Genomic DNA, 15,804 nt, shown 5'->3' with positions numbered 1-15,804 from the left:
TATTTATCAAAAGATTTTATCACAATATGAAAAAATCAAGGTATTAAAATGCTAAATTGTACAAAACATATATACTTAAAATTTAAACGAATTATTTACATATACTTTATTACACAATATTCGGTTAAAGAAGTAATTAGTATTTAGATTATATTTAATTATTGCCCAATATAATTTGACCGTCTGTAAGAAAATTAAATTTAAACATTCTTAATTTTATCTTATATAAATAATATTTTATTGTTTTTTGAATAAACTCATTTATGGTGCCAAATCTAAAATATTGTTGTTTTATAGTTTTCATTGTTACAAAATTATCTCGTTAATTACTATCAGCAAAAACTGACTTTATGGAAAATTACTGGCGGCCAAGTTAGATGGTACAAACTAAATTGTCTTATACTCATACCTATATACACATAACAATTCAGACCTTGAGCAAATCGTTATATCTAACCAAACCCCTTTTTGATTACCTATTTAAAAAATAAGAGGTAATGTCATAAAACTGCTTTTAAGAACAGCTTTATTACTGCTATAATTACAAAAAGGGGTAACTTTGAGGAAAAATATTCAAAAAAATACATTATATGATGTTATTTTGTTTTATTCATAAACGGGTGATCTTTTTCTGCAACTATAGCAGTAATTAACATTTATCAAGAGATATAAAATAAACTATTCAACTAGAAATCACATCCAGAATCTCCTGTTAACATATTGACTAAGTACCACAGCGTTACTATTTTATTCCTTAACTTAATGTTAGTATCGAATGTCAATATTTTACAATTTATGATAATATTTTAAATGTAGCCAAAGGCACATTAGTGAATATAATTATGTTCAATTCGTCAACTTATTTGAAATTCTATAGACAAGCAGACGTCAAAATGTCAAAAGTAAATGATTTGTTTATTTCCTTGACTTAAGATGTTATTTTAAGATCTTTGTAAATTTTATGAATTAAACATTAAGTCTGAATAAGGACACTTATTAAATTGCACCATTAATCAATTTTTGGTTAGGAGAATGAAAAAATAGACCAATATATACATGACGAGTACAGTACCGTTTAATAGTTAGTTTCATGAAGATAGTCCAATTCAGAAGTCTAAAAGTTTACTTACTATGGTAATTTCATTATTCTTTAGGGAATGTTTTTGGTCCATCGGTAATTTCAACTAAATATTTTATTAGAAGCACCTTTTAATACGGCTTTTATTCATGGGCCATCAAGTCACACCAACATGTCGTTATACTCAAACATTGTCAGATACATTTTGTCGATTAAAGCGTTTAGTTTTTGATTTATATTATTGTATATGTCGCAGCCAACTAGCTTAATTAGCCGTTCGATTAACAGCCTAGCCTTTTAACTAAACGGCGCAATTCATCTAACGGCCTGAAAGATATTCGGCCATTTTATAAAACAGCTAGGGTTTACCGATACTTTTTTCATTAATTTATTTAAACAGTACTTGCTGAATTTGCATGGCGATATCGACACCACTTATACAAAACTTAAAACAATGTCAGATTATACACATACATATGCTATCGGAAATATGTAAAATTTATACACCAATACCATATATTTTCTTGCTTCACAAGCATACTCTTGGCACTATAAAGTCATGGATATAAAAAGAGAGTGTCAGACACGTCGATCATCTCTCGCTGGTGGTATAAGGGTCATGGGGCGGGACTCCAATTTTCCGTTTGGTTTGAGACTATCTGCCTTAACTTTTCTTTCCGGCATGGGCATAGGTGCTGGCATTGCGTCCGGTACTAAGCCACGGATGAATTCAGAAACACACGCCCAAGGTACCAACCTATAAAATAATATAAATTAATATTATTGGCACAACTAAAATCCTAAATACCTTAGCTACAAGCAAGTAATTTATGTATAATAAAAATTAAACATAATATTGTAATATATTAAGTTTGATACACATTGTATAGAGCACATTAGGCATTTTAAGGCGGAGATTTTGGTTAGAACGCGGATTGCTCAGGCGTTAGCCGCGCGCTACAAGATGCATGAGCAGCCATTTTGTTGTACATTCGAACGCGCGATTTCGTAAAGTGTGGACGCACGTTGATGAAAATTGAGAACGATCATTTTGATACGGAAATCCAAAAACGTCCAAATCCAACTATTTGGGTTATGGAAAATCCCGATAAATACTTTGTTTTACTTTACTAACGCTCGCTAAGCGCCTGCGAATCGCGGTGTATGTATGCTACCAACACGCGTCAAACGCAACGACGAGCGCCCAATGTGTATCTACTCAGAGCGAGTCTTCGATCGTAAAAGTTCTCAAAAAAAAAAACAGGCAATGTGCTTCAACTACTTAGCGGGCTACTTGAGCTTACGATATTTTTACTATAATAACCATTACCATTTTAACGGTAACAGCACTCGAAGATAGCTTGGTATGACTGCGACATTTTCGTTCGTCCGTATAGCGTAGACCACTCTATCTGCTACATCATTGGAATTCAGCTGAGGGACGATCCTGTAATAGAGCGTTGCTTATTTTCAAATATTCAAGTTCTTTTAAAACCTTATTTTCTTCTTTTTAACTAGACGAGTTACGAGTATAAAGAAACCAGTGACGCTACATCAACATCAACATCTTAGATTTCGATAGATAGATACATCTATGTCGTGATCATTTGTTTTTTTCTAATAGGCAAGTAGGTGATCTGCCTTTTGTGCCTGACACACGCAGTAGCTCTAACACACGAAGCAACCAGGTTAACACTGCTCTACTTAAGTAAAATTAAAATTAATTTATTACATTAACATGGTTCGAAAAGGTGCCAGTGTTAAAGCAACAAAACTCAGCCGTTCAAGTGAGAAACTGCGCAAGCTTCAAGTTTTTTAAAGTATATAACAAGTTTATAATGCAAGGTTTTTAAGTAACTTTTGCAAGTAAAATAATTCAATGGCGCTACAACCTTTTTAGGTTTGGGCCTCAGATTTCTGTAGTGAGTGTTTTATGATCATTAATGTGTTTTATGTTAATTAAATAGGCAAGTAGATGATCAGCCTTCTGTGCCTGACGCACGCCGTCGACTTTTTGGTCTAACAAAAGCCGGTTTCCTCACAATGTTCCTTCATCATTCGCGTGAATATTAAATGCGCACATATTCCGAAGAATGAAAGTCCATTGGTGCACGGGGATCGAAACTACGACCTCGGGGATGAGAATCGTATGCTGAAGCCGCTAGACCAACACTTTTGCAAGTAAAAGTAAAAATAAATGTTGTTTTCACTTAGTGGCAGCTAATAGTTCATAGTTTTATTGGGCATTAAATTAAAAAAAATATACAGGTATGTTTGGATATTATGATCTTGGTCTTGGAGGAATCTCTCCATTTAAAACATATAGTAACTACATTTCATCAAAAAGGTAATTTACCATGTATGTATTATTATATGTCGGATATAATGTATTTAAATGAGCACGATGACTTTAAGGTTCAAAGAATGGCAACACCACGCAATATGACGTGGTGAAGGTGACATCATGATAAGCACGCGGATCACTAATCTTTTTAAATATGCGACCTATATTGATCACTAAACAACCATGATGCCAAGACAAAAAAAACTACCTTGACTGCACTTCTTCGAACATCCCCGTTGCCCTGATAAAGTATGGACATATCAATGAAGTGCGGACTCCCTTTATTCCCTTTGAATCCAGCTCAACCTTCAGGGCTTCATCAAAACCACAAGCAGCTGATTTAGAGGCACAGTAGTCCACGAGTTTTGGAACCCCAACATGTCCAGCCATCGATGCTATGGTTACTATATGCCCGTGATTGCTGTCTATCATATCTGGTATGAAAGCTTTGACCGTCTGAAAAGAATAACTAAAAAACTCAGGTTACGTAGTTAGACAAATTTTCATAAGTATCGCAGCGCAGCGCGTGACCAATTCGGGGACACGCTGCCCGTCTGTAATGGCAGACTGGTCCAAAAAGATCCTTAGAATGGCCCAGTGGATTATGTCCACAAAATGAGGGAAGAGGATAACGAAATCAGGGAAGATAAAATAAAAGAGATCGCGAGGAAAGATAGGAAAATAGTAGCATGAATTAGGGACAAGTGGAATACTTTGGAAGACACTTAGTTCTTTGGAGATCCTGTGCCAGTATTTAATATAATAATAACATAAACTTAATTTACCATATATTATAGTACTAAAGGCTATTTTTATTAATTTTATTGTAGCGCAACAATGTTACTTGGTGTTTCTTCTGTTTAAACGCATGAATACATATTTGTTCAAAATCCCTGACTGGATCTCACATTTCTACGGTAGTTTTATGACTGATTTTTGAATTCGTTGATCAGTCATCAATACCTATCCAACCCGAAACTGAATATACGCAAAGGCATCTAGTCTTTAAATCAGTTAAAATTTTATTTGGTTTAATTTGGTTCAGGTTATTGAGCTATAGTGATTCACTCCCATAATAATTCATCTCTCAAATCTAGACTATGGAATTTAGTTAACAGGTTTAGTTAGCAAACATACAGTCATTTGGCCCCAACACTTGATACAAAATATATTCGATATCACGATAATTATTTGTTTAAGGAAAAGAATTTATTAAGTAGATTTATTTCAATCTAAGAAAAAATGCCGAAATACTGTCGAACCGTAAAAAAACTTGCATATTATGAATTGAAATATAATTTGCATTTGCATACATTATTTTGTGTTTAATAATTAATGTTGTTGTCAAAAGTTTTTGCACGTTACATAATTAATATTTTTACGAACATTGTAATTTGTAAGGTTATTGTAGTGGTTATTTTGTAAAGATTGGGAGACCAGAGTCCGAGTCCAGTAGTCTAGATTAAGACTGTTGAACGAAATCATTTAAAATATTTTTTTTTTATATTTATAAGTTCTTGCAAATACTGTTTAATAAAAAATGTTTAGTTTATATGTAAAGAATGATGATGAAATTATTGACTCGAAACTATACATACCCAGAAATGTGCTAGGATATTAACGTCGAAGGTCCTCTGAATGAGATGATCAGGCGTCTCCAGAAGATACTGACCAGATACCACTCCTGCATTGTTTATGAGGAGCGACACCTGCAAGTTAAATAATTATTGCAACTAACAGATCATCACAGATTCCGTAAGAATATTCCGAGTGATATATGTGCCAGTATGACTGTATTACTTCATTGATTCACAATACATTGAACTAAAAGAAAATGTCATAGAGCATCAAACTGCTAATGGGCCCTACCCACAGTTTGGATATATTTATTGTTGTGTAGGGCAATCAGTGTGAATTGCGATAAAAACTTAAAAATACTCTTTTGGTTACGAATTTTCTTAAAGTAGTCATAAAAAGTTTATGGTAGTCATTACAAAGACACAGATTCGTATCTCAAGTTACAGTTAGGAGAGCTGTCAAATATGCCAAATTTCATACAGAAAAAATTATATAATAACATTGCTTTGTAACTAGATTTAAGTTATTTTCTAGAATACGGGAATCAGTTTCAGTTTTACTGAATGCACCTTCTTGCTAAATATTCTATCATTAACGATGTGCCTTCCGATTTAGGTACATAATAAATAAAAAAACCTTCAATACTGTTTAGTACCTAAGGAAATATAATATTTAGTTCCTATGCAAACGGTTACTTGTTTATTTACAGCTTTCCTTAGATAAAGGCCGACTCTTTCTATTTACAATTTTGGCGTTATATATCATTCCCCCTTCTTATCTGCCTGCTTCTCTTACGTTTACCAGACCGTTACGATTCTGTTACATATTAACTTCTTTTCTCTCATCATATGGCCCGTCCATTTCCACTTTAGTTTTCGGTATGTCGTGTATGCATCTTTTAATTTTGTTTATATTTTAATATGTCTTAATTTTATTTATCTTTCCTTTAGTGCTTCTTTCCAAAGTGTTTAGACAAATTTTTATTCTATTTCACAGATGTTCAGTCAATGCCTAGATCTGACACCCGTACAACAAACATGGCAAAATACAATACGTTTTAAGGATAGTCATCAACATTTTGACGCCTCAGACCAGTTAATTATAAATTATAATTAATTTATTATTAAGGAAGTGCGTTATACCAAACTTCTGTATTGTTATCAGATGAGGCGAGGCATAACGTTAAGCAAAAACTTTAATGGCATAAAATGAGAAACAAAAAATAAAACTGATGCCATTGTTTTGTACGAGTTTAAGCAACGTCTGCGTATAACAATTTGTTTTACAATAATTGATAGGCCGTACGTTTAGATTTGTCATATAATTCATTGTCAAGATAGATCATTATCGTTTAAAACTTTCTCAGATTCGTTTATATATATATACAAAAGGTCTTAGATAGTCTCTTCAAAAACTTAGATTAAGTACATCTTAATAATTGCAAGTTAACATAATAAATATTTATAAATATTGTAGTTGTACATATTAATACTTGCGCGTGAAACAACATTTCGTGTTACATTTCAATTGAGCAAAAGATTGGCTAGTTGTTGTGACGCAAAACATTAACACCTACCCTCCGTATTAGTTAAAAACTGTATGACGGTACAGTAGTGTTGCCAGCTCGTCGCTGAGCGGTGCGCATATAGAATGCGAAAACAATGCAGATTAACTACGGTCACAGGTTAGCTTAGAACTAAACACTCCAATGGTAACAATTTTAATTTATATATAAGTAAGTATATTATATTAAGACATATTATCCACACACTCAACTTATAAAATATGCAGAACTGTGTAGTACTAGGAAGATGTAGTTAAGGAATATATATACATATTCGATACAAATTCAATTAGCAGCCGCCGGTAATAGTTTTTCGTCTAATCATATACTTACAGTTCCAACTTCCTTCTTGACCTGTTTAGCCACCCGATAGATGTCGTCACGAGCAGCCAAGTCCACTACATAGCCGAAGCATTTGCCGCCGACACCTTTGACTAACTTCACTGTGTCTTCCAAACCTGAAATAATATTATGTATATCTTAATAAAAGTAGGATCAATAGTGTTCAAGTATAATTATCAAACGTAGAATATGTCATGTTCATACATTTTATCATGTTATATTTCTAAACCTTTCAGTGCAGTGTTAGCGTAGCCTCAACATTTGTACTACCAACAAGCGATGTTTAAGACTTAAGTCACGTATTCAAACCTCGACTGTGCATCAATTGATTTATTCTATTTATTTTGATGAAATAAAACAACGTCAGCTAACCGAAACGACTTTAGAAAAGTTCATATCTTTAGATTCATATATCTAGTTTATTAAAGACCTACATTTCAGCATTAAGATAATTAAAAGGTTGTTGATTATTGATGATGTACTAAACCTGATGGCGGCAAATATATTGCAGACGCCATTGACAATAGCTATTGTCTTTGCTTTACACAACGACTAACATTGGTTACGGTAATTAATATAAAAGTGTTTATTCAACACAACTCAATGAAAGGCATATCACGGAGGTGAATAATTAAATAGATTACATATGTATTAAATATTTTGTATTTTATCAACGATTATATACGAAAACATGGTTGTAATTAATTTCTGCCATGATTAGTTAAATATATGTTAACTGGTTGGGCATGCAACTATCAACCCTGAGTTGTGCGTTTGTACTCGCGCATTAATGGATTTTTATTCCTGGAAATCTGGCCGATGTCCTATTATTACGGGACTTCATACTTTTATTTACTTTAATTATTTAATGCTTGTTAAAAATTTCCAAGTTGATTCGAAACGATATTATTGCGATGTTCGATTTTTTTTGTTGTAAAAACAATAAAATTGAAACCAACAAAATAAATACATCCTAGTGTCTGTGTTAGCTATCCTTTTACTAAAATAATTAAAACTAATTACAAAAATAATATTTTCAAAAGGAAGGTAATCTACTGTGTATTACATTAAGAAAAGCTAGAAATATTTTAGTAGATAAAACTTTGGAGTTAGTATCGTTGTTAAGCAAAAATTGTACTTATTTAACACGGAAGTAAGAAAATGTCTAAGAATTAAAGGGCTTCTATAGTCGTCATAAAATTAGTAATTACTATAATAAGACATTCTCTCATTCAAGGTACACAAGCACTTGAGTCGAGAGATCAAGTTCCTGGCATCATTACATAGAAATGAGAAGTAATAACTTTAATGGGCTAGCGGACAAATAGAAGTGAGTACCTCGAAATGGATCTTGTATTGAATTCTTGAAACAGAATATTACAAAACTCATCTCCATATTTTACCGCGTAAATATTACCATAGATACTATAAAGATACAACTGATTTCATAAATTACACCCGAAAAAACTAAATCTTGTTTTAGTAGAATTACTGTTTATTCAAAAAAAAATTAGTTTTTACTATACATGAATGAATTATTATTGGAAAAAACGAATTAACTCACCTACTACCGAGTACTAGAAATGAGATACTTTGACCTTAGTGTCATTATTGAGAATACTCATAATAATGAATATAAGTTACTTTTGTCATTTTTGAAAAATAAATTTACATGTTATTGACCGACGTAATCTTTTGCCCCATCTTTAAAGATTACTTCAATTTATTTTTTTACTTCATAAAACATTATACAGTTTTTTTCATCATCAAAAGAATTAACACAAATTGCTAAATTTCCAACAAAAAATAGTAAATCTCCAAAATAAAAAATAATTAAAACCTTCTCTCGCATATTTTAAAGCTAAGATTAACAGCCCTTTTTATGTTGTAATGGATAATAAATAATGTCTATTGAGTTTGCGAAAATAAAGATATAAAGATACATAGGATAATGGGCAGGTTCCTGAAAGATAACAGTTATAAAATAAAAACACATTGTTGTTTTCTACTTTCAAGAAAAGTAATAAGTTCACTGGCATCGTAGATTGTTGGTTGGTGATATAAACTTTCTATAGATAATAACATAGACAATTACCCTAGCTAAGATTACTATAATCTATATCTAACGGACGCCATGCTGGCCATCTAGAATTCGCGCGTTGAACAAAAAATTCATATTTAGATTTTGTTTTTATCTGTATATTCAACTATAGATAAAATATATATAATAATAGACAGGTAGATAGGAGAATAGATAGGACCTTGTCGAGGATAAATATAAAAAAATCTATATATGTATTGTAAGGAATCGGAAAGCCCGTTTTGTTTTAATATAAAGAAAAATTAAACTGTTATAGAGAATCTATTTGGGAATATTAATCTTTAGAGCATATGTATGATTTGTTTTTTTTAAACTATCCATATTTATACTTAATACATTTATAAAACATGCTATTGATTGAGTAGCTAACAAAAAAGTTATGTCTATCTATCTATCTGTGGTATCTGTGGTAATGTATTTATACAATATTAACAAACAGATTATTACTACTATCAAACTTGACATCGCCTAATATATAACAATTGGGTTATATTTGAAATTCACAAATTAGCGGATCTAACAAAATATTACATTTTTGGCCATACAACTGTTCTATTAGATTATGTTAAATGTTTATGTGTAACGGTATAACAGCTTTCTCAAATTGGAGCAGTTATAAACCTGTTAAAAGATGTTATTAGTTCCTTAACTGAATATGTTAAATAGTGGAAAGATAATTAGCTATTAGGATATTATATGCAGTCGCCAGCATTCTTTTTAACAATTTCATAAATATATTCCTTTTAGTATATAAAATATTTAATTAAAATCTGGAGTTACATCACATATTGAATTATACTTTAAAAGAAATTAAATATAATATTTAATTTTCATTACATAGGTTTACAATTAAATTCCTTGATTCACTGTTCATTGGCGCGTTCCTTTCCTCATTTCGTAAGAATGATGTAACGCGATTGTAATCTGATGCGTGACCATCACTCCTCAATGATAACTACCGATTCTCACGGAAGATCAGCGGTGTGCCTAAATAGATACAATTTATACGTGCTGAAAGCTACTGTAGTAGAGATTCGGATTTTTATTAACATGTTTGAATCTGCATCTTCCTATATAACCACCCACGAACAATGCGTAAAATCGAATCTCTCTTGTTGGCATACGGAAGATTAAAGAATACATGACATCATCTTTACAAATTGTTTGAAAAGCCAAAAACCAATATCGTATTGAAGGTATCGAAAACTAAAAAAACTTGTAACTAAAGCCTTTAGATTTACGATTTTTATGTAATTGTTTATTAGCGTAATTAAAACTGTAAGCGTTTGTAATTAATGAACCAAAATATTATTTCTAACCCTTAGTTACTTAATAATAATAAAACTTTGTCAATTAAACATTATTTTACAAGCACATTCCTGTTGTGGGTGACTCATAAACACTATTTAAATACTATAATCAGTTCCTAAATGCATATTAAGGACGTAAGGTACGTGAGCCGAAATTAAGCCACGGGTCAGTATTAAACAATATATAAAAATCTATAGAATGCATTTTATACATCGTCCTAGGCTTTCAGATGTATGTATGTGTCGCAACTAGCTTAGTCGGCGGTTTAATTAACAGCCTAGCCGTTTAACTAACGGCCTGAAAGATGTTTAGCCAGTTGATTAAATAGCTAGGCAAATTGGATTGATTGATAAACTTGGATCGATGACGTTTCGTTACTTGCCTAGCCTGTTGATTGTTAATTTAAATTTAATTCCACTTTCTGCCACTCTCAAACTCGAAATGAAACTCTTCAAACTGTCAACATAGCGTTGGCAAACCAAAACTTTTGTAGCGTTTTCCAAAGTTTAATTAAAGTACAATACAAGAATGTAGTGACAATAATGTGAATTTGACTTAACCAATTTAATCTTCAAATATATAAATATATTTTATGTCATATGTTTTATTTCTACCAAATAATGACACTATCGTACGAATGTCCTAAGCATTAGCCAGCAAGTTTATTAAATGTTGTAACAAACGCTACGCCTGAATATCTTTCAGGCCGTTAGTTAAACGGCTCCGTTTAGTTAAAAGGCTAGGCTGTTAATTGAACGGCTAATTAAGCTCACATTCACTATAGATAATTCAATCTTATTTAAAATAATAAATAAAAGAACCAAATGTAGCATGTAAATATAGATTCCCCATTTGGCAAAAAATTGTAGTTAAGAAGCCTACTAGTCACTTACATAAGGCCACTAGAGTATAACAGCTAATTAAATATACTTTTGGCAATATGTAAATGCAGACGACCACAATTTTGGCACGTTTTTTTTTACTAGACCATATGTGTTAAGTCTCGCTGATACTCGCTTTACAGCTCACCTCGGGCTGTTTTGGGGAGTGTAACTTGGCGTGATTAGGCGTTCATCCCGCGACTCACTAGCCCATACAGTTTCCATAAACACTTATGTAGGTATTAATTAGCTATATGGCAAAAAGTATAAAGCATTAAAATCATGTAAAAATGACACATGCATAAATGAAATAAATTCTGGTTCTTAGCAAAAAAGCATGACCTTGCATCACAAAAGATTGTATAATTTTATAGTTTATCTTTATTTCTTCAAAAAACTACACCTTTATAATAACTAGCAAACATAATAAATATTAACCTATGCTGTAATTGTACAAATTAAGACATGCGCGTGAAACATTACAAACAAGTTAATAATAATATCGTACGAATCATACGTGAAATTAATAAAATATATTTTATATTAAACAAAACCTTATTTCGTAATTGATCTTGGCCCAGTACACTTGGCGATTGTTCCAATCAGCGAACACTTGCAAAATAGCCATTTCCAGTTTACCTTGTTACAAGAAGTAATGTTATTGTAGTAATGTAATTTTTTTCTCAGAGATGTAAGGTTTGTTAGATATTGAGGTTTATTTTCTATTTTTGTATACATAGCAACAGATTTGAATAAATTCTTAGGTTAAGAATCAATATAAATAACTGTGTTTAACCTTTTTATCGAGCAGATTGAGTGTGAGTCTCGCTAAGATACCCACTAAATCTGAAAAATTGTGGAAGGACTGTGTATTAAACTAAATTGTTGGTTTCCACTGGTTCCCTTAAATCTATAAGCAATGCTGATGTTTCAGTTTAAAACTAAATTATAATATAAATAAGTTGTTCCTTTTTGTTGTTGTTCAGTGGAACTCCGCCCCGGCTCTATTTGCGCATCAGTTTCACTACCCAATTACTAATATTGTTTTTACGTGAGTACTACACATTAATATAACGCGAACTCATTTCTTTATTGCGCAACTCGACGTTTTGAATGGTTTTCAATTAGCGTGGTAAATAAATGTATGTCTTTGTGTAAATGGTAATTTTGTTTCAATCTTCTGTACTAACTCGATAGATACCTCTTAGTATACAGACAAAAGTATGTTACGAGATACCCTATTAACTTATTTTCATATTAGATAATATTTACATCTTCATTCTTATTAAAACCTTGAGAAAAATACTTTTGTATGCTTGCATTTAATATTTTGTGTTTCGAACAATCTAATATTATATTTGTTTTAAGTATTTTTATTTGTTATTTATTCAACAAAACATAACAATCAAATATACGGTATTTACAATTTCCTTAACCTACATAGTAATAATAAAAAATTAATAAAAATAATTCATATTATAATAATAATAATTTAGTCCCTGTGCTGGCAGAATTTCCTCGCTGTACTGCGATACTTATTCGTTGATCGAGGACAGCACCAGCTCTGGGGTGACCAGTACTATATACCAGGCGCCAACATAATTCTTTAATTAGCGCCTGTGCAATTGAACCCTACGGCCCAAGAGTCTCTACTCTAAAGGGAACAATATCGAAGTTAGAGAAAAACTATTTTATTTGAGCCGTTTATTATTTTCCGCCTGCTCTGCGGCCGCCCCAGATTTTTTGCTTGTCCGGGGCTAACGTGTCTACACAAGTAGCATCCCATACTAAAGCCCGTCCCATCTTCCAAGGGATCAATGAAATCGCATCCTGTCCCTTTCCATATTATATTTGTTTAATTCATAAATTAATTAAGGTTAAAATATTTTAAGAGTGAGATTATAAATGTATAACGAGGACCACACAAATTACAAAAATTACAAGAGGAATAAGATGTGCAAGGCAAATATATCGTTAACTGAAATTTTTATCTGAATTATTTAAGATAAGTAGTGTTAAAACCTTATATGGAAACCGGTTCTCATAAGTTCATAACTGGAGACACTTATTTTGTTGACATTTAATTATAATAATTATTTTGAGAAAAATACAAAAACAACGGCTAAAGTATTAACATTTCCTTAAACTGTATTATTTTTTATTTTATTAATTGCCATGCTCATAAAAATTTGATTTATAAATGATTTTCGTTCGCCAAACAGAATTATTTTTTGGCCGGGATTCAAATTTTGGCATAAATATCAGATGGGCTATAAATGCATGACGTGAGCGATGTTAATAAGACATAAACGTCCTCATCATTTGTTCTGTCAAATGTTCATAAAAAACCGCTACAACCTTTCGTTGGACATTTCTGTATCTGTGTCGTGATCATTTCGTGTTTTTAATAGAAAAAGTAGGTGAATTGATACACGCCGTCGACTTTTTGGGTCTAGGGTATGCCGGTTTCCTCACGATGTTTTCCTTCACTGTACGAGTCGGTTTTAAATGCATAGACATCCATTGGTACCCAGGTGTAATTTCAACGCTTCACCTCAGGGTTCGCAACGCTCACCTACCAAACGCCATTTGGCCAGGATTGCTGATGCTGATCGAAAACTTCTTAGAATAAAATAATTATCAGGTTTAATTAAGACTAGACTTTAACACAATGTTGAATAAGTAAATTATTCAATACAGTATAAGCAATTATTAAAAATACATCACCGAATTAAAAATGTTTACTGAATGCCTTATAATAAATGGATCTGTTCGAGTTTTTTAAATATGAATTTACTGTAATGTCTTTTATTTTCATCACTTTCAACTAAAATTTCTAGACTTGTGACGGTCAAGCACGGGAACGACTAGGACATTTTTATTATTAACTACATGACCTGACTTCGTATCGACTTTATATATGTATATATATAGATACGTCAATTTTTTTAAAAGAGACTACAGAGCTCGGACCTCATACTACAGCTATGTAACACAAATTTCTAAAGGCATCATGTATGACATTACATAAATATGTGGGACATAAGTATACGACCAAGAAAAAAAAAATATTTCGAAAAAAACATCAAACAAACAAAATACATCAAATATTTCCCAGCTTGGTACGGTTTTTGTTGGAAAACTCAATTGTTTTTTTGTTTAGTTTAGTAGTTTAAACCTTCACTGGAATTCCACAAATATTTCAAGTTCATAATTAGCGGAATTGGTTCAGTTATTCTCGAGTTTTTCTCGCAAGATAAATGAACAGCAATTATTTTTTTATATTTACATATTAAATACTGACAGTCACCCTGATTTCTCTTCGTAACCGCTATTATCACTAATAGCCGAAGTCGAAGGCATGACATCTTCAAGCAAAAACAAATAAACACTTATGCAACTAAATGTAAAATATCACTCAAAATTACTATCTTGCACTAATTTCAATTACATATAAGACGCTTTATAAAAACTTAAATTAGTTCCACCGTATGAATCCAATAATCATCTTGCATTGCTATATCTAATTTCCTAACTGAAGCTAGAAGTCCTAAATTACACTAAAATTATAATTGCTTTTTGTCCAAAATTTAGACGTGCAATAACTGTTACGCTCATGAAATTAACTTATTTATTTTATGAAAAGAAAACAAAATTAACTTTGGTTATAATATTAACAACAAATCCGTTAAAGAAGATTGTGTTCGTGACTTATATAATAAGGTATAAATAAGGCTAGACTATGAAGTTACGTGATGACACAATAGTAGACAAAGCCTATAAGCAGCATGGTTTTGTAAGACATGTCAGTGAATATTTTCATGATGTCATATGAAAGTACTGCACAATACATATGTAAGAAGTTTTCTCGAATATGGTTGCTCGGTTTGGTCACCCAGTTACACAGTACACTAAGTGAAAATTGAAGAGATCCAAAACGACTTTATAAAATTTATCTCGTTCAAGACCTATATATAAAAGTCGAATACCAATAAAGACGCGTGAGGGGAACAGGGACACGCCCCACCAAACCATCACTGTTGAAGCATGATGACCACGTTGTACCTTTCCGACCACTTAAGCAGCTTCTTTCTTAATATTTTTTAATATATCAATAATAATAATAAGCCTTACATATTTTTTTTAAAGTTTTAACATGTTTATTTTAAATATTAAAATGCTACATGTATAGCTAGAAGGCGGAAAAATAACATCGAATTGATAATAGCATTCAAGTGTACAAAATTTATAATTTGTGTAGTTTTTAAAATTCCTAATCCATGTAAAAAATAACAAAGTTTTCCTGTTAATTGCATTAACAGGAAAACGTTATGGATGTTTTTACATTTGAAATTAAGATTTTCTTTTTTATAACATAAATTGAAGGATTCCGCTAAACCACGAGTCCTAGATCAAAGCTTATATAGCCCTGAATGAAAATCTTGACTCTATAACAATTTATTTATGGGATAACTTTTAAGGCTATAACCATTGAATAAACACTAAGAAAGAGGCGGTCGCGTCTATAGAGGTGTTCAGTTATTTAAATAGATAGATGCTGAGTGGTTGTGTAGAGAAAGGAGTAAACACGTGAAGTAAGTGTGA

The 15,804-nt window shown here is 31.7% G+C and overlaps 1 protein-coding gene across 1 annotated transcript in view; it reads right to left on the bottom strand.

Moving 5' to 3' along the window:
• Positions 1–42: 42 nt before the first annotated feature.
• The window catches only part of LOC123712613 (estradiol 17-beta-dehydrogenase 11-like), a 34,669-nt gene continuing 18,907 nt past the window's right edge, over positions 43–15,804 (bottom strand). Inside the window, exons 3-7 of the mRNA XM_045665817.1 lie at positions 6,898–7,022; positions 5,021–5,131; positions 3,631–3,878; positions 2,409–2,525; positions 43–1,835 (exon numbers count right to left, since the gene is read on the bottom strand). Coding sequence (XP_045521773.1) covers positions 1,658–1,835; positions 2,409–2,525; positions 3,631–3,878; positions 5,021–5,131; positions 6,898–7,022 — 779 coding nt within the window. The 3' untranslated portion in view covers positions 43–1,657. The remainder of the gene's footprint in view (positions 1,836–2,408; positions 2,526–3,630; positions 3,879–5,020; positions 5,132–6,897; positions 7,023–15,804) is intronic.

The sequence above is a fragment of the Pieris brassicae genome, chromosome 1 (assembly GCF_905147105.1).
Source record: "Pieris brassicae chromosome 1, ilPieBrab1.1, whole genome shotgun sequence".
NCBI lineage: Eukaryota > Metazoa > Arthropoda > Insecta > Lepidoptera > Pieridae > Pieris > Pieris brassicae.
Note: the sequence above shows the minus strand (reverse complement) of the source record. Positions and strands in the feature narration are given on the sequence as shown.